The sequence below is a fragment of the Cystoisospora suis genome (assembly GCF_002600585.1).
Source record: "Cystoisospora suis strain Wien I chromosome Unknown contig_4744, whole genome shotgun sequence".
NCBI classification, from domain to species: Eukaryota; Apicomplexa; class Conoidasida; order Eucoccidiorida; family Sarcocystidae; genus Cystoisospora; species Cystoisospora suis.
The window spans coordinates 1-18869 of NW_027157536.1; the positions used below are offsets into that span (position 1 = coordinate 1).

At 52.6% G+C, this 18869-nt stretch overlaps 2 protein-coding genes across 2 annotated transcripts; one reads left to right on the forward strand and one right to left on the reverse strand.

Annotated features, from left to right (window-relative positions):
- Nucleotides 1-5: 5 nt before the first annotated feature.
- CSUI_008455 (gtp binding protein) lies at nucleotides 6-8318 on the reverse strand. Its single transcript, XM_068068588.1, has 10 exons — nucleotides 7275-8318; nucleotides 7007-7130; nucleotides 6284-6485; nucleotides 5838-5968; nucleotides 5402-5615; nucleotides 4343-4402; nucleotides 3269-3379; nucleotides 2387-2581; nucleotides 1753-1880; nucleotides 6-954 (listed from the first exon to the last, which is right to left on the reverse strand). Exons 1-10 carry the CDS (start codon nucleotides 7321-7323, stop codon nucleotides 804-806), a joined length of 1365 nt encoding a protein of 454 aa, XP_067919435.1. The 5' UTR covers nucleotides 7324-8318; the 3' UTR covers nucleotides 6-803.
- A 153-nt stretch (nucleotides 8319-8471) lies between these two features.
- Nucleotides 8472-18285, forward strand: CSUI_008456 (dna-directed rna polymerase iii polr3c; the record flags this gene model as incomplete). Its single annotated transcript, XM_068068589.1, has 12 exons — nucleotides 8472-9983; nucleotides 10630-11006; nucleotides 11613-11718; nucleotides 12371-12600; nucleotides 12754-12826; nucleotides 13230-13430; nucleotides 14388-14540; nucleotides 14934-15003; nucleotides 15723-15831; nucleotides 16317-16406; nucleotides 17426-17595; nucleotides 18165-18285. The coding sequence occupies exons 1-12, from the start codon at nucleotides 9068-9070 to the stop codon at nucleotides 18283-18285; spliced, it is 2616 nt and encodes an 871-aa protein (XP_067919436.1). The 5' UTR covers nucleotides 8472-9067.
- Between the last annotated feature and the right edge of the window lie 584 nt (nucleotides 18286-18869).

Consider the following 18869-nt stretch of genomic DNA (forward strand, 5'->3'; position numbering starts at 1 on the left):
CCTGTGTGCTAACTACCGCGTCTGCTCAGCGCCCTCGAAAAAAAAGGGCAAATACCACTCTCAATCACTCACACACTTCAGGAGACGGGAACCAGCCTCTTGTGGACAGGCGGGCTGATTGTGACACCGGGCACAGGGGCTGCTTCTCTGGGTATACACAAGGGCATCGCGCAAGCACACCTGGTATAAAATGTCGTAGCGGCGTGAGGTAAAGAACTCACGTGTGTGTATGAACAGCGCGACGCGTCTATTCTTGCGTCGCTTGTCTTCTGTCTGAGTAAGGCGCTCTTCGCAGCTGCAGTTCGTATGGTCGAAACAGGAGAACGGCCACTGTAGTAGCCGTAATAGACAACTTTGAGGATATTCGACAAAAAGACCGACCAACCATCAACGAATGATGCAGTTTCAAGCTGGGGCATCACGAAGTCCGGGCAGCCACAGGCACTGACCCTATGACAAGGCGAGGAAAAGTACGTGTGCAGGGGAAGGGGATGAGGCGTGAACCAACTGGAAATACCTCCAACTGAACATGTGTTCTGTTGCCTACCCCCAGTCCGGGTTTTCTTCCTATACTCATCAGATTACGAGGACATCAGCCGTCTCGGAAACATGAGGCCATTGTATGTGAGAATGCGTTCTCCAAAGCGGTAGATCACGAGAGACCAGAAGCGACCGATTCTACCACTACCCGAGATAATGTCTATCTTGTTATGTTGCGCCGACCTGAAACGACAAACAGTCTGGACGAGGCTAACCGTCTCGACATTCTGACGCGATTTTATGCTGCAACACCCCCGAACCCCTTATGATCCGTTGGAGGCCGTTACAATTCGCACAACGTTGTTATCGTTCGTTAGAGGCTCTGATTCCTTCATTCGACGACCATCAGGACCCTCTGCGTACAGAAAATTTCGCTCCATGGCCGCGTGCAGCATGCCAGCAAACTCACGCACCCTGACGACAGAGCGAGAAAGAGACCAACACCCCCTCTTCAAATCCAAGAATTTGTTCGCTTGTCTGCCCTTAGTCTAACGACTGACGTGCCATTCTAGATCGCGCTGCGGCGGCTACGCTCATGAAAAAAAAAGGCGCGAGACTTTTCGCCTTGATGTTACGACTCAGGTAGAACAAAACTAGTGTTCTTTCGACAGAGAGAGGCAGGGAGTGACAGGAGTAGCGATAAGAGTTGTAGTAGTAAGAGCAAAACTGGCCTACGCGTCCACTAGGGAGATGTACATACACTCCGCCGATCACACGAAATATTATGCTTGCTATGAAGAATTGCATTCCCTCCCATGCGAAGGTACGTTTGCTGTGCGCGACACCGCAAACTTAAACGAATGGAAAAACCCCAATGCACCCAAGCATTTCAGACTGGAGCGTGCCAGCGGGATCTCTACTGCCGTCCTCAGACACATGTGCCTGATGGAGGGACAGTGCCAGGTCAGCACAGGCTAAGAAGAGGCTACTGTCCTGCTGACGTGCTCAACAAGTGTCGCTGCACTGTACTGATGTTGTCTGCCAGAAAAATTGAAGGACGCAGTGATTGACCCGTTCAGTCAGGCGAGACCGCGCTTCCTTCGTATCTCTCCCCGTAGGAAACAGGAAGAAGTCTGGACCTTCAGGAAGTAGCCGATGTGATCTATCAGTGACCAGGTATGCAAAATCAATCACGGGGGCCTAAAGCCTACGTATCCGATGCTCCCTTGGTAAGAGAGTGATCGTGACTAGTCTGAAGAATGAACAACCTACGGGGTATTCTCGGGAATGAGCATACACTCTGAAAAAGCATTGGACGGTTTTGTCCCAGTCGCGCTCCACGATCTAACAGGGTAGACAGCGACACGGCCCCCCTGCCGTGATACTGCTGCACGAATGGCCTGTCGACGCATACAGAGGCAGACACTGCGAAGATCACCCACTCGGCAGATATGCGCCAATGTGGACCGTCCGGCCAACCGAGAGGGGACAGCGTAATTAGTCACTCGGTGAAAGGAAGGACAGATGTAGGGGTGTGATTCCAGGCAGCATGAACACGTCAACATATTCCAGGTAAGGACAGCAAGGTAGTTCCCAGACAAAGGCACATTCTTCCAGCCTGTAATAATATCTCTTCCTTGGACGAGCCTGGTATCTATCCTGCAGAAGCTGATAAGTGCAATGTTACTATCGACAGAGCGGCCATTCAGTCACACAAAGAACTCCCGCTACCGTGCAAAGACCCGGAACAAACGAGCCGCGTTCTGTGTCCATCACACCTCACAGCCCCTCCGCGTCCAAAGACATGGCGATACTTGACATCAATAGCATGGTCCTTATCAACATGACTCCCGGCTACACGCAGGTACACATATCCGCCAAGGCAATAGAAAGGGCGTCACCTGACCTCATGGACACCAGTAGATCCGTAGCGATATATGACCATATCTTTGATTTTCTCCAGCCGTGCCGCGTTCTTCTCATCTAAAGGCTTCAGCTCCCTTGCCCTGGCTCGCACTTCGTCATCCATCATGCCGAATTTGTCGTCAGCATCTGCCCTCGTGTAAAAAGTGAAATCGCCTTCTTCATACAAGATGTACTTCTGAGACACAAGGCACCGTAGCTTAAAGAAATAAGACCCATGGCACCTGTGCAGCTGAAGCCAATTCACGATCCATGACTGCCGCGCGACAACAGATGCGTACATGTGACTGCAAAACAAAAACATTGCATTGCCCTCGAAAAGAAAGTAGAAATGATTGTGCTGAAGAGGGCCATAATATCAATGGTCTCTCCTACGCCGGCGAGGCCCTTGCAGGCGAGTGTGGCATGCCTGCAACCTCTTACGCTACCAACACAGTGCCGCCCTGCAGAGGGATGCCATGTGACCAGATAGACACGAGAAGAGACTGCGCCACTCGGCACGCGTAGACACCAGACTCTGGGAAGCCCTAAGTATGCTGCACCAGACGGGCACGCAGAGACACCACACTTTCGCAGGCTCCGAGTATGCTGCGCCAGGTGCGAACGCCCGACAGCCAGACACATTTTAAGGTAGAACACACGAAGTGCCGCACACTTGCAACCAGCCGAAAATGAGCCGAACTCTTTTCACGTAGCCCTGTCGGCTGTGAGATCTCTCTGTATAACCGACTGTCCGCGGGAATGGCTCGCATACCGTTTTCAATCCATAAGACACCGATCAACAAAACGGAAGGCGCAATGTACAGGCGGCTAACTACCCCCGGACAGATGACGGGCTGAAGAAGAAAAGACACAAGATGCTAACCTGCTGTTTCATCTTTTGCAAGAAGCACTCAGCGAGAGCGCTGCACATGACAAGCGGCTGCTCGGAGAATTTTTCTGAGAGTTTCATGACGTTCCGATCTGCGTCACCACCCTACAGAGACAGACACAACTACCCTTCTACAAACTTGCTGTCAACCGGATCCTCTTTGGGCCCCTTCACTGAATTTTCCCTGTTTCAAACTGGTTGACGTGGCAAGTCGTGTACTACTACGGGTTCTACTTCTGCTATCACTACAGCTACGACTCCGATGATGCTCCTTTCTAATACTCTCGATTGTACCACGCTCCTTCCTGGTGTTGTGGCAGGAGACTGTAGTGGGAGCGGAGCGCTGCATGGTGCACTATACATCTATTTATATATACATATATATATATATATATATATATTCGCTGAGATGTATTTCCCGGAATGCAATCGGATGCAAGAATAGATGGCGGAAAAGAAAGAAGAAACGCAAGTGGATTTGATGTGCGGGTGTCGCGGTCAGGAGACAGGGTCCCAGCTGAAAGCACCGAGCAGACGTCTACGGTTTAGTTATCAGTGAGCTAGGGCGTCCTTACGTGATGCTTGCCAGGAGTAGGCACACCCGTGCATGCATGTGACATGTCCATAAAGACACCAAGGTCCAGGTGTGTCCCTCCGTCTGTGCTGTGCTTCCTGTTAGGTCATGGTCAACATTGTCACGTGACAGTGATACTGTCTGAGGTTCGCACACAAAATCTCGGAGCACGACAAGGAGACGGTACATGAAGTGTTCGTGTGTACGACACTTTGCATTCCATAAGGAGAGTGCCGACATGGCGTGGGGCCTCTGCCACTTCCTACCGCCGAGATTTCCTGAGAAACCAAGGAGCGGCTGCCAAAGCAAACATACATCGAGGAAACTTGTAACATCAACCAGTAGAGCTGGCGTCGCTAAGGTTTCTAGGCAATAACGATGCACGTGGCGTCTGTATAAGGATCTGCTGACGCTGCCACTCGGTCTCACCCGTGCCTGCAGACGTATGCACGTCGCACGTACATCCTCCTGTTAAGCGCGGGGTAGCGACTTACCACGTCGCATTTGTTCAGAACAAGGACAAACGGGAAGCGAATCTCAACAAAAACTTTAACCTGTACCCGCACGATGGACAGACACCATCAGTAGCGCACACCCATATGTAGGTGATATATCAAAGGTCCTCGAGCTAACTCAGCTTCACTGTAACAACACATTTCAGCATTCGCTGTAACCACGATGCGCCTCATGCCGTGTCGTCCGTCGGAGACAACCAACTGCGACTGAAGCCCTGGCTCGGCACCGCGTGTACATGCAAGTATATATGTGCGTATGTATACGTGTATATGTATGTATACGTATGTGTTTGGGGCTTCTCGGTACTGGCACTCGACAGTTGAAGCCAATCTTACAAAAGACGTTTCCGAAGTACCCCGAGACAGGATGAGTCTAATGAATGGACTCAGCTGATACAGAGATCTGCATGCCTACACTGAAGACGTTTTGCGTCGCCCACAGTCGTGTAAGACACAGCGGTAGACGGAAGGATACTTGAGAGGGTTGCGATGATAGGGGTGCAGCGGCTGCTTTACCGGGAATCACGTTGCTTGTCCGGGTCGACACAAACGAACACGCGTTCGGCTGTCAGGGATAAGAGCTGCCTCCTACCGTTCCAGACCGAAGGCCTTAGAAAGAAAGACGGACGGCCTTGTGTCGAAAGGCCTCTACTTCGGGGACATGATGCACAAGCATCGCAATCTCTTTGCCAGCTATATCTCCCCTTACACGGACATAACCACTGAATCAAGCAACTGATCACGCGATTCACGGCAAAGACATATACAGGAGGTTTAACTTCAATCAAACGCTGGGAAGAAGGCACGCGTAAGTAGGAGCAGCTGAAAAGCATGGAAAGCTTTTGAACCGCCTCTCTCAATGCGAAGGCTCCGCACAGCATAGAGTCGAGAGACACCGAGAAGAAAAGAACAGACTCGTGTGAAGACATAGGCATGCAACCATGTATAACTATAAGTAGAACTACTATTGACACGCGACCGGTTTCAAGATACGGAGAAGGCAAACGTGGCCTTCGGCTTCCAGTGACAGCTTCGTACCAGCTCCATGACCCGCTCCTTGTCCCAGAGCGTTAAGTCGTTACCGACATGCCTGGGCAACCAGTCGTCCTCGCCATGTCGTTCTGGCTCGGGCACATCAGCCATCGGAGGGCCTTTCCTCAGACGTTCGCTGTATGTACGCAGCACGCGATCTACCAAGCTCTGGGTAGCTCCGTAGCCACTGAATTGCTGACTGAAGGTCGTGAGGAGAGAACTGAAAAAGAAAAGACACATCAAGGCGTCGCGTCAACCCCAGCTCACAAGACCAAAAAAAGATAAGGTGGGTGCGACTAACTGGCAACAAACTATATTAGCATGGACACTGACTATAAGAGAAAAGGCTTACGTAAACGTGGGTCGGCTTCCCTTACGGGTGTTGCGACGCATAGTAAGCCCAGAAGACAAAAGAGCTGAGACAAACACGGTGAAAGCATACCTTTCGGTAGCTCTCTGTCTCCTGGCAACTGAAGCCCAGCGACTCCAGAGGTTGTTGAAAATCCACAGCTCCATTTCCTCTACTAGCCAAGCATGGTCTTGGCTCGCATCATATCCAATCGTTGTCTCTCCCTTCAGGCACGCACGCATCGATTTCGAGTAGACACCCAACACGTATGTGCAGTCAGTTGGGCGAAATCAGCTGTTCCCCTGGCAGGCTGCCCACAGTATCCCACTGATGAAGTCTCTGTCAGTGATATCATGTGCGGCAGCAGGTTCGAAAGAGCATTGCACCCCGGGTGTCACCCACAAAAACAGCTCATCATGGGAGTCGTAAACATATACTTCATAGCAAGCTGCTTCAAACTTTGAACCGCAGGAAGCTTCTGGCTTGCAGAGGCTAGTTAGTTTGGCGTCTCCGGCCCGTGCATTTCCTTGAGACTACACCTTCTCGTTGGTTGTGCCAGAAACGTCGACGATATGGACAAGGACATCAGCATGTCGTAGATCATCGAGGAACTTGTTGCCTAGACCACGCCCCTCATGTGCTCCAGGAATGAGACCCGCAACATCAAGAAGCTTTACAGGGACATACCGCCGCCCCTTCACGCACCGGCCATAGCGAGGTGCACATCCAGTTACTTCGTGTCTGGATGAACACCGAGAAAAAACACCTCTGAATGTCTCTCTTCCATTGTTCCGCACTCTGACAACTACGTCATATTCTTCTAGACGTTCCGACACCCCGCTGCGGCAAAGGAGCGAACATCCATGTATCGGCATAAGCCTACGGATTACCGGTGTAACCCTCCTGGTAACCTGCCAGCGTCTCTGTGACGCACTTGCAACAAACCCCCCAGACGGCTCGTCACGGACCACTATTCTCCCATACCGGTACTCCACTATAAGGTGAAGAACGCAAACATCCCATATCCCTTCTTGCACTTGCACACCGAAAACTTCAGGCGCCTACTGAGGAACAACATTGCCTCTCCGACAACTGATAAACATGTGCACCGAGACATATAAACCTGGCATCCCACTCTGAGGAGTCGCAAATACGGAAAATAGTGCGAAGCACTTATAAACCTTGGAGCGAGCAGGGAAGCCGAACACCTGTGACACCGCTCAGCTACCATCTTTTCGACCTGTAGAAACAAGCGAACTCACCGTACACACGGACAGTCAGCGATGTAGAATCCTATGCCTTCATTAGGATTGATCGTTGTGAAGGGGAAGTTACCAACCTTAGCGGCTGACCCCTCCGTGGCTGCGTTGAAGAAGGTCGATTTGCCTGGGGTGAATGGACACGCAGGAGCACGCAAGCAGTATGGAAAACAACAGCCCAAGAAAATCCCTAGCAGACAACAAAACACCAACTGGATGCCGACCCGTGCACAGGCAGTCGAGATCGAGATCTAAGGGCACGGAGACATACCCGCCGAAGGCTTCCCCACGCAGCCGATGACGAAGTCGCTTCCCCCCATGAAGGCGTATCGAAGAGACGAGCGACGAAGTACGCAGGAGAGAGCAGGAGGCCGCTTACGGACTCGCGGCCTGGAGTGGAAAGAAGATAATAGAAGATAAGAGGAAGAGAAAGGAGCGGAAGATACACGCGGTTTACGTCGCAAAGTGAAAGACGGCAAAAATCGAGAAAAATAGGCGCATCCTGCATTCGCCTTGAAAAGACAGCACGCGGTGAAAAAAGAAGTGTAGCGACGCCGCCGAGAACGCGGCAACTGACAACTCCAAAGACTGAGAGGCCTGCCGCAGGCGGTAAGTTCAGCTGAAGCACAGGACGAAGAGCCGCTCAGATTCGTTTGAGGACGGACATAGGTCTCCCTTCACGGATTTCAGTCGCCCCTAGGCCCGACGCATTCCAAGAACCACGATAGCCGTTGTCACGGACGGCGGCAATTCCGCACCTTTTAGAAGACTACTGTTCCTTTGACGCTCAATGCTCCGCAGATATGGCCTGTCATCTGACTCCGTTGTGGCCACCACTCCCGTCGTGTCTCAGGGCGGCGGGATGACGGGAAAACAGAATCCGTGCGCGGCCCGGCGTACACAGATTCGAAATCCAGGAATGCAGGTCATGCACACTGCAATTCTGCAGACAGGAGAGACAGCCGGATAGAAACGACCACTGGGTCGCTTGTTCCGTCCGAGGTCCAAGAGACTGTGGCCGGACGTTCACTCCGGGTGCCAGGGGCGCCAATCGTTGTCACCAGTTAGCCTGGAAAGGTGCAGACTGAATCCGCGTTTCACTCTCTTAGAGTCAGTCAGTAGACACAAAGAACAACGGTTACGGATCAGCAATGGCTTGCATGACATGGGCTCTGACGCTGTGCGTTTAAGAAGCGGAGACCCGACTGAGTTTCATGCGCGGTGCCAGTCCAATGAACACGAAATCATGAGGCAAAGTCCACCTCAAAAACCTCATGTGCATCGAAAAAAGCAGAGAAGGATGAGAGGCTGGACGAGAAAAAGAGTTCTGAGACCACACATGCGTTCCCAGATTACGTAAAGCTGGCATGCATGGGACTTGCAGGTCACCCCTTCACAATCGATCCTGCAGGGCTCCAAGCTGCTCGGCGGCCCCGTACACACTGCATGCGTCCGGGACCGGGGAAAACGTCCTTTCTACATTCATTTGCTTGGTCGCATTCTCGTAGTGAGAACGATGTCCGAGGAATTTATTTTTGTTGGTTGCTTTTGCTTCTACCTTTTCTCCTCTGGAAAGCCTGAGTGTTTTCTCCTTCACTATCTCCTGTTGGGTCCCTCCATCCGAGAGACTTGCCTGGCCGCGATCGCAGTTTACAGTGCCCTGTCGTTATCCCTCTTCTCTCCCGTTGTGTTCGTTACCTACCATCGTGGTGTCGTCGAGTTTGAGTCGGTTGCGTATATCTCGTGCTACTGAGCGGTTGTTAGCTTGGGCCTGTCGTTCTAGGGCTCGGAGATGGCACGACGATGAGGAAAAAGAAGAGGAGAGTTGAGAGGCCTCGGAGGCGGCTTCAGGTTTTGCCAACAACCTAGAAGGTTTCCTGCGTGCTTCGGCTGTTTCCTCCCTTTCTTCGAGACTTCGATTCCGCCGTGTCCCGCTTTCTCGTCCATCCTCACGCTCTTGTTTTCTCGCCGGCATTCTTCGTTCCAAGGCGGTGACTTTGCCGGCATTGGCTTCCGCACACTTTTCTTCAGGCTTTCGCTTGTAAGATTTCTTTTCCAGTCTCAATGTTCAGATACGAAGTTCAGTTTGCCTGTCTTCTTCTTGAAGACGCTTTTGGCCCTGTGGTGGCTTCGTGCGCGCGGCTCCTACTTCACCATGGCTCCCTGACAATCCTGGAGCTTCGCGATCTATTTGCTAATAGTTCCTTTTCTCGTACATCTCTGGGCAGTCATTCAACCCCTGCGTCTCGGTCATCTTGCCTTCAGACTCAAGATGTGTACCCTCTCCTTCGCAATGCTCTTCTCGTCCTGTATCAGCACAACCTCCTGATCGTAACCCCGATAGATGCTCCCGCTTCGGGCCCAGCTGGCCTGGCAGCATCGATGTCACCTCCAGGTGGCAGCGCCTCGGGGAGTGTCTCATCCCAGGCTACCAATCGCCAGTTAAGAGAGCCGCTTCAAAAGAAAACAGGGACGCAAGAGGGCAGGGCCACACCTGCGGGGGAGGACATCGACGTGACGAAGAATAGCACCGATGAGCCAGCGGCAACGGCTGCCGTGTCCGGGAAGGATTCAGGGTCAGGAGACAAGTCTCCCTGTCTATTCGAACCAGATGAGGGTCTAGAAACGGATCCAGCTGAAAGGGAAGAGTCCCCCGCGGCAGCGTCTTCGGAACGGGACGGGTTAGATGGGCGCGCCCCACAGGAGAACGGAATTTCTCCATCACTAGCTCGGAGCTCAAGAGGAGCAGAAGAGGAGACCTCCTCCTCCTCTGCCTCAGCTCCATTGAGTCAGACATCTCACGGAATGCTTCGTTATTCACTCGCACTAGATGAAGTATTGAGAAGGCTGCGGTACCCTCACTTTGCTGTGTATGTTCAGAAGAGATGGGGCTTTGAATGCCGTGTTATCTTTCTCCAAGTTATGCGAGCGGGGAGACAGTGTGTCCAGGAGGCCGTAAGGAATGCTCTTGAGGACCCTTGTAAGTCAGTCGGCCACTTTCACTCCATTCCGCTGTCTTCGATCGGTATGTGACATCAAAAAACCTCAGGGGGAAAGCACCATTCGGACTCTCACCTTTTTCAGTCCACAGATCCTACCTGTTTTTCACATGTGAGCACCCGAGCTCCTACAGGGTCCTCTTATTCTGAGCTAGACGCGGGCATTGTGTTTAGTCTCTTCAAACTCTTTTGCGTGCTACTTATCAGCGAGTCACTTAGATGCAAGCACGTGTGTCTTATGTATAAAGGTGCCCTGCTCTTTCTGTCAGGTCTGCCTCAGCCCTCCTTGGCCCTGGAACGTTGCATGTTTTACCTCGAAAGACAGTTCAGTGCTTCATCGAAGTAGCGTGATTTTGAGGCAGGCTCCGGCACGGAAAGATAAGGTGTGCGAACTCGCCGTAGGTAGCTGCCGTTACTATGCTCGTCAGGTCTATCTGTCTCCATCAAGACGTCTAGCCCTGCTTTAGTTCGAATGTCCTATTCTGATGCGCTACAACACAGTCTCTGCGTGTGTAAAACTCTTGAGCTTTGCCATGTCGGTCTTTGAACGCATCACAAGTGGCTCTCTTCAGAATACATTCCCTCGGCGTGTCAGCTGTTTTTTTTTCTGATTCTCTCTCTCTCCAGACACGCATTTCGACGTCTCTGCCTCCTGTGGCGGGAACAGCGGTCCGAGTGATACACCCAAGAACGGTGACCCTACTTTCAATCCTCACACGTCTTCGTCGTCCCTTACAGATCTGTCTTTACGTCGTGCATTTCTTCGGCTTATCTCTTCCTCTCTCCTGGTTCAGTGTGAGACGGCGTTGCCACGCAAAACAGAAACAGAAGACGGGAGTGGGTCGAACGGAGGCCTAGGAGCCAGCCCGTCCCGCCACGGCACGGGTCAGGGAAAGGGTACTCGGAAGAGGCCTGGTAGCGTCGGAGCCGGCGCTAAGACGACAGCGGGAGGAGGGAAAAGGGGAAAGCAGCAGAAAACTGCGGAGCACTCTGATGCTTCAAACGTGAGTAAACCGTGCTGGTGCAGCTCTATTTCTCTAGACTGCATATCGTGGCCAGGGAAGGTGCTTGCCTCTAACAGCCGGCACACTTTGCAGGGGGCTCCGTACATCGTCCATTCTTTGGTGTCATAAACTAAAAGAGCCCGTGGGGCAAACAGTTGAGCTCGGCGCAGACGGCACCAGGGATTGATACGTAATGGCTGGGCCATCACCCAAGGAAAGCCACATTTATCCACTGCGGGATCGGTCAAACATCCGGCTATATAATATGTATCACACCTCTCCTGGTACTTTGCCATCGTTACGGATAACGACAGAATGCCAGCATTCAAGTTGACACATAACTGCGGTAGGTGACCGAAAAGAAGAGACGTAACGGTATTCCGGGAGGCTTAGGGAACTCTTGTACCGGCCTGTCAGTGTTGCAGCCGGGCTGCTAGTCAGAGGGCGAAGAGAGAAGAATGTCTTCTAGCTGCAGGTGTCCTCCCGACGAACACCTCATGGCGGCAGTTCCCATGCTCACGTGTCCCCCCGGTGTAGATGGGCTCGGGCGATTGACATACTGAGAAGGTTGGCCGGTTTTTACCCTGCTTGCTTTGTCTCTTCCAGGGGGTCAGTTTTCTACAGCATCGCCAGGAGGAGGAAGAAGGTAATGGGAGTGCGGCACAACAGAACGCTCTAGGGATTCCCGCGTATTTGATGAACTTGCTTGCGGGTACGTTCTCAATTCGTATGTTGTCCGCGGCCAAGTTTGGCTTGGTGAGCACAGAAAGGCCGGCAGATCCAACCACACCGGTCTTCGAGCTCATTTCTTTGCATACTAGGGGTGCTTGCAAATATGAAGTCTTTATGCGGGAGCTGTCCTGAAGTAGATGTCTTTCTTTTCCTCTGAGTATGAAACCCACTGGCCGGAATACCTCGTGGCGCAGTGTTTCGCATACGCCTTTTCATTCCGGAGTTTTTCACCGACTCTGTTGGGGGTGCTTTGTGAGCGTACGTTCGTCCGGCAGGTCACACTAGGGTCTGGTCGCTTCCTGAGGTCCAGCGGCAGATTTGGAGTCACAGTATATGAGCCCTCGGCACGGTTGGTATTTTCCCTCATGCATGTCTCCGGGCCCGCCCGCCGCTGCATTGCGAGGCGTTGCATCCCCTTAGGACAGGCAATACGTCCTCTGTAATAGGCTCGGCGCGCGCCTGGTCTCCTCCCCCGGGAAGATTAGCGTCAGCACAGTCGTGTATAAACAGATAGGCAGGCACTGTCTTTCGGTTATGCCCGGTCTGCTAAGAAGGAGTTGGGTACGTTCGATGAATGCCGTTAGGCGGCACAAGAAGAAAAAGATAGACGACGCGCCGTTGTTTGTCCGCAGGTCAGACTGACCAGGCAGGAAGAACTGTCTCAGTGACACCAGACTCTCCCGGAGGTACGGGTCTTCAGGCCCGGCGAAAAGGAGGTGCGGAAGGGTCTTCTCAGGCCCAGCAACGTCTCCAGCAAAGACAGCAGATGCTGGTAGAACGACAGCTTTTCGAAAGGCTCCAGTCGCAGCGCGTTCCCTTCAGAGTCAACACGGAGCTCCTGACTCTCGAGCTCTGCAAGGAAGTGAGTTTCAGTTTGGGGGCTTGCCTCTGTCACGCTGTCTCGCTTTGTCGGGTGGTGAAAAGCTGAGCCGGACGGATTTCAGCGGTAACCTCTCTTCGGTAGCCGGCTGCTCACACTTCTGACCCGCGTCTTTTCTTAAACTGAATGTCTTAGGTTCGCGCAGTTCTCTTAGCTCCGGGCTCCGGTGGTGCAGTACCGAGTAGCAAGCGTTCAGTTTTCTCCACCGGTATGTGAGACGAAATATGTGGAAAGACTTATTTAAAAAAGAAACACATCTACCCGACCGGGGACGGGGACCAGCTTCTGCTTTTTAATGTTGAGAGGACAGAGTTGCCTTCGGAAGCAGCTCGTCAGGGGAACAGTAACCGTCGACGGTATTTTCCTGTGGAAAGCTGCTGGTCTGTGCTGATCGGTTCCCTGCAGTGCATGCGTGATTCCCTAAGACGTCCGTAGCGTGTCCGAGCGAGGCTACAGTATTCACGCCGTCGCGCTTTGTTCGTCGGGGTGTTTCGTTTCGTGTCGTTTTTTTTTTCACTGAGGGTGGAAAAACGGCTCAAATATGTGTTCGACGTCTCAGTACCCAACTATTGAGAAATTGTGCGAATCGTCGTGCTTGCTGACGAAATGAGTATACTCCCGTCTTCCGACGCAGGTGGCGGAGCGCTTCATTCTTGCACGGGTTGGGGACAACAAGCTTGCCCGTGCAACCGTCCGGGCGCTCATTGAAGGCTGCGTCCAGCTTGTTCACAATCGAGGTAGTCCTCAACAGGCGATCCAGGCGGACCAAGAGGCTTCTCAGCAGGGCAAAGCGAGGCTTAATCTCTTCTGCAGTATGTCGCAGGATTCGGTCTTGTCTGACGAGACGCCTGCCTAATTCATGTGTACTCGCGTGTACTGTCAGACCCCCGCTTTTTATCTCTCCTCTTATACTACCCCCTTCTGTGGAGCAGAATCAGGGCTACCGGAATTCCTCAGCGTACTTTTTGGGTAGTGAATTGTTTCAATGTCAGATGCCGTAGTGTTAGCAAGCCTCGTGCCTTCTGTCCGTTCCTCTGCGCAACCGGACCTTCGAAAGCCCTCTGTGCTTTCGTCGTCCTGACAGAAGTCGTAGCACTTTCCTGTCTGTAAACAGTTAGCTTGGGGCCGAACGGGAGCCTGGCAAGCGCGAGGCTAATGCACAGGGAGAGGCTTTCACCTCTGGTTTTCCTTGCTGTTTTTGCATGTTGCCGAGTGGAGGAAACCAGTCGAGGAAAGAGTGCGAGTGAGACGTTGCGCTGCGTTTCATCGCAGAACCGTCCCGCGTACTGACAGTGCTCTCTTTTTCCCGGCAGTGCACTAGGTACTTTGTTGCTGGTCTATGCAGATCGTATGATGCACCCCGGGTTATACGCTGCTGTTGTACATCAGCACGAGGCATTGCTAGCTCCGACAACACCAACGTAGAACTCGTTTCGTTTGAATCTGAGTACGCGGTAAGGTACATACGTACATGCAAAAAAACTTGACAAGCGTTGATAGGTTGATATAGCCACAATCCGTGAGCTGTCCCACCATCTTAGAACACACGGACAGATTGTATTCCGGTAGTCCTCCGTGTCTGAGCGTATGGTATTTCTTCATGGCCAGTCGTAGTAAGAACGTGACTCGAGCGATGGTGAGGAGTCGGCGAAAGTGGCTAAGGATACTAAGACAATGCTATAGCGGTGTGGACTTCCTTGAAGGTGTTCCGAACCCCGTGTGTGTTCCCATCCCTCTCGAAAACACTGCTGCTGCTGCTCTTTTCTTAGAGTGGATCAAGTTCGAGGCGCTGGAGCAGGCAGTTCTCACGAACCTGGAGAAGACGGGTGTGAACCGACAAGCTGTAGAGCGTTCGCAGCTGATTCGCCTTCTTGAGGCTCTCGCCAAGCACCCGGACCGATTTCTCCAGGCCACAGTCCACGGTGGGCATGGCAGAATGCGCAGACGGCACCGAGCATCCTCGTCCCGTATGCGGTCGTGGATTCATAAAAAATCATTTTAACTCTTATTGCCGCTCCGGGGTTCGGGTTTTCCAGCAGTCTCTGTACACTCATGGTGTGACTTCATGGCATGTCCTGAGTCACTGCTATCATGACTATTGATGGGAGCGTGCATTGCCCTGGCTAGATAAAAACCCCCACTGGCGTGGCTGCGCCCTGCTCCGATAGCGGGAGTGCTCTTCACCGGCGACCACCCGGGAAGGGGAGTATGCCAGTGGCGCCTTGAAAGCGTGCATCCCTACTGGTGGAGACCTTCTTCTGTGTAGATAGATGGTCTTTTTCGTGCAACGGGCTGCCTTTTGTGTGTGTAAACAGACGGCCAATCAATGTACAAGCTTAACTGGGACGAGCTCCGTATTGTGTTGCGGCGAAGGCTTGTATACGAGTAAGATGACGTTTCGACATTGTGCGCCCTGGGCTATCAGCTGCCGACGAGAGTCGGGACAAAGCAATTCTGACAGGCGAAGGCGTTTTCTTGTCGGTCCGACAAGAATGGAATCCTTCTGTGACATTCTAGACATTCAAGTGGTACGGGCTCGTCTGAAATCGTTCTCTGTGGAAGTGATTTCGGGTCGCGTGGGTGTTGCACATTCAACAAGCGCATAATGCCCGACGCTCAGGCTATGCTTCTGTCAGATCACCGTTACGCGTCGAGGAGCGCTGTTGAGCCGTTCCAGGCTTACCGGTGACGTGCGTGGTTTGTTGGAGTTTTTGTCGAAACAGACAGTATGCCTGGGACTGCTGGTACGCGCGTTTTCCACTCGTTGCAAGAGAGATCCTGTCAGGTGGCCGGAAGCACTCTTTTTTCGTTGCACTAGGAGCCAGCTCCCCTGAGGATGTTCTGGCCGGTCCCTTGATTCCGTCCCTTCCTCATCCAGCTAAGTGGCGGGACTTCGTCGTTCTGTGAAGCTCGACCTTGTCCCCGCATGCGCGCAGGGAAACCAAGCAGCCGCCGCAAAAGACTAAGTGCCGGTTCTCTGATTTAGCACCTCAGGTGACGCCTTCACGCGTAGTTGGGTCCGCTGTCCGGTGAGCCTCAAATTCATCCCGCAGCACGATGGACGATCCAACTTCCTCGCAGTGCCTCTGTGCTTCACACTTCAGGACGGTCGTGGCGCGATGTGGCGAGAAGGCAGCGCGGGTGTGGAGTCTCATGGCGTGCAAGCACCCTTTCATGGTCGGCAAAAACTGCCAGTTCTGGGACGACCAGACAGTAAGCACACTGCGGTGTTACCCTTATTTTCGAGTCATATAGAAGCATGCTGTATGTATTCTTCAGTACATCATCTCCGAGAAGGTCAGGGAGAGATACGCAGTTGGGCGGGTGTTCGCAACAGGCCGTCGGTATCGTACGCAGGCGACGATATCTTCCTTAAAATTGTGTGATGTGGCGGTGTGGTGGCGGTTCTCGGGGCCGCGCACAAGTGCGTCGTTAAGGCCGCGATGGATGCGTGCGAACCAAAGAGTTTCAGCTTCGGAAAATGTGGAAACGGACGCATTCACGCGTCCTATGTGCTGCGCCTGAGTCCTTGTTCAACGTACACCACATCGTTTTGTTGTATGTCACAGCGCTCGGATCTCGAACCCAGTCAGGCGTGTCGTTAGTTCTGGGCACGTTTTTCGCTGCTTGCCCGTACAGCAACGAAAGCTAATATCTAATTTGATATGGTGAAGACTTCCCGTGTGTGTTTATGATAGGTCGCAGACACAGCATTGCTCCCCCCCCAAGGGGCGCGTCGCATCTTCTATCTTCTTGCTCAAGAGGGCTTTGTACGCTTCCATGAGAGCGTGAGTATCTCTGTTTCTACCCACAGGGTCGTCATCAGCCCAACTGAAACGTGTTGTCGCTTCGTGTTGTCCGCTCTCAGAGTGAATGCTTTCCAGGAGCCCGTGCCGCGTGAGATCCCTAGGACTGTGGGTGCTTTGCCATTGGTTATAGCAAGGTGTCGGGGAGTGCTCGACAGCGCCTTTACTCCCGTTTGCTTCTGTACCCCGCCCGCGTACCGTGGTGTCTCCCCATCAGAGAAAACTACTTTGCCTCTTACTTTCCTCCGGTCAGGGGCAGCCTCAGACGCGTTGACAGAGAGTACCATCGCGTTGTAATGCCTATCTCTCTTTATTTTCTGTTTGAGAGCCTCGTATACCTTCACGAGCGGCTATTAGGGGCCAGTCTATTGTAGAAGCTTCACTTGGACGTCGAACGCACGTAGGGCGAATCACCTTGAACACAGGTTAGAGAAGTCGGTGGAGCATGGTCCTTGGTCCCGATTGATTGTCATACTCCAACACTTGTGTATAGGCGTGGCAGCCGGCAGTCGGGTTCGCACATGAAACTGTCATACGTTCTGTGCTTGCGACGGGGTATCCGTTTCCGAGGTGGTAGCAGTAGTAGCTGTATCAGTGCGGCTGGATTGCCAGCGTATGCCTTGTTTCCACGTAGCAGAGGAGAGAATGCAACTGGGTCGCTGTTGGGCAGGAGGTCGATGCAGGGTGTTATTGCTCTCTCTCCGCGATCACTCTTTGACATCCCGGGGAAGCGAGCTACTTAATCTTCGCTGGATTTTTTCCTAAGTGGCCCAGAATAGGTGTAGAATTTTCGTGCCAATTCTTGGGAAGATCAGGAAGCCATGTTCTAAAAGGCGGCCGCACACGTTGGCACCCCGGGTCCTTTGTCGGCCGTCCTGGCCTACAGACCGCTGTAGACATCACCCCCAGGGCACGCATCTTGCTGGTCGCCGCTTTCATTCTCGAGGCTGAAAAGATGTTGACTTGGTCGAGTTTGAAGGGTAACTGGTGTGTCTTCGTAGGATCGACTGGGAGCAACTGCGACGCCTCTAAGCAATAAGCACGCGCTTGTTGTTACAACGAGTGATGATACAGTCGTGCTGCAGGTTCTTCAGGATTTCTATCAGACGGCTCTCAACCTCCTCGAGCGAAAACGTGCTGAGGCTGCTTGTCTCCTTCAGCTGCAGACCAAGTAAGATGTAGTTTGCGAACCTTTCATTTCTTCTTTGGCATATGCTGCCGGATTTCTGCCGGCCCCTTGGTTCACTCTCCGTTTCCGGCCTTCGGCTTCTACATACACTTTCCCTGTCGCGTACTCCTGTCTGGCTTGGCCTAACAACCTCGGCGTTGTGAGCGCACACGTCTGTTTAGTACTCCTTATTCCTGCAATCTTGTTGACGACACACGTGAAACGCGTCGGCGCGCAGGCTACTCTCCCAGCGCTGAGGAGGACGCGCTGCGCTTTAGGGCTCCAGGCGTATAGGCGGTGCTGACTCCAGGCAACACTGCTTGTATGAGACATTTCCAATCCTTCCGCTTTCTACGAGCGGTCTGTCGAAGGCGACAGGCCCTGGGAGAGCGGGTGATTTCTGTTTTTTCTTATTTCCACTGATCTGAGAGCCTTACAGAAAGACTTGACAGGTTTTCGTTGTCGTAAGGCTGCCTCGTGGTCCTCGACAGAGGCTCTGTGTGAGTGTGGAATATAGTTACAGCACAGTCGCTTCAAAGTCGCCATTTCCGTGACCTCGTGCGTGTTCTCAGCGCTCACACGTTGTCTCCAGAAGACACCCTGCATCTCCGCAAGCGCGAGGCCGCAGAGGATCTTCTTGAAGCCCACCTTCTTGCAATGTCGGAACCCCTGATGATTCTCCGAGATCTGTGACAAGTTCAGTATCTCATTCAGGTCCGTAGTGTAACGTTCTTTCCTCCATCTTGATTTCCATTTTTGCTAAGGAATTTTGTCCTGTTTTCTTTTTCTGGGTCTAGAAGACCGACTCTGGCACGCTTGAACCCGGAGAACACGGCAATGCTAATGGCTGTTGCGCGTTACCTTTAGAGGTCTTCGAGTAGGCATGCACGCGCTTGCTTTGTCCTTCCGGCGTGCGCAGGCTTTCGCGTGTCCTTTTTGTGGTACGCAGCAGGAGTTTCACTGGTTTGCTGGTGTAGTCCAGGTTTCTCCCACGGAAAGGCTGCAGCAGAGGGTTTTAATGAGGCCTCCTGCAAGGATTCGCAGGCAGGTACTCTTTCCCTCTGGTAGACGTAGCACACCCTAAGACATGCATCGAAGACCACGAACGAGTCGAACGCCGTCCCGCTACCGACTCCCAGGACTGAAGAGTGATGCAGAAGCTCCGGGGTGGTGAATAACGCGGTCATCCACGTCTCGGTGAACACGCCTAGAAAAGTTAGAGAATTGTTCATTAAACTTGGTTAAAATAAGAAATAGAATAGATAGGGTTAGTTTTT

What these genes read in the sequence shown, in the direction of transcription:
- CSUI_008455 (XM_068068588.1), bottom strand. Translation starts at nt 7,323, where the DNA reads ATGGGGGGAAGCGACTTCGTCATCGGCTGCGTGGGGAAGCCTTCGGCG. An exon ending in GCTGACTGTCCGTGTGTACG is followed by an intron (nt 6,486 to 7,006) that starts GTGAGTTCGCTT and finishes GTGTTCATCCAG; the next exon opens with ACACGAAGTAACTGGATGTG. An exon ending in CTCATTCCCGAGAATACCCC is followed by an intron (nt 955 to 1,752) that starts GTAGGTTGTTCA and finishes CTCTGTCGTCAG; the next exon opens with GGTGCGTGAGTTTGCTGGCA.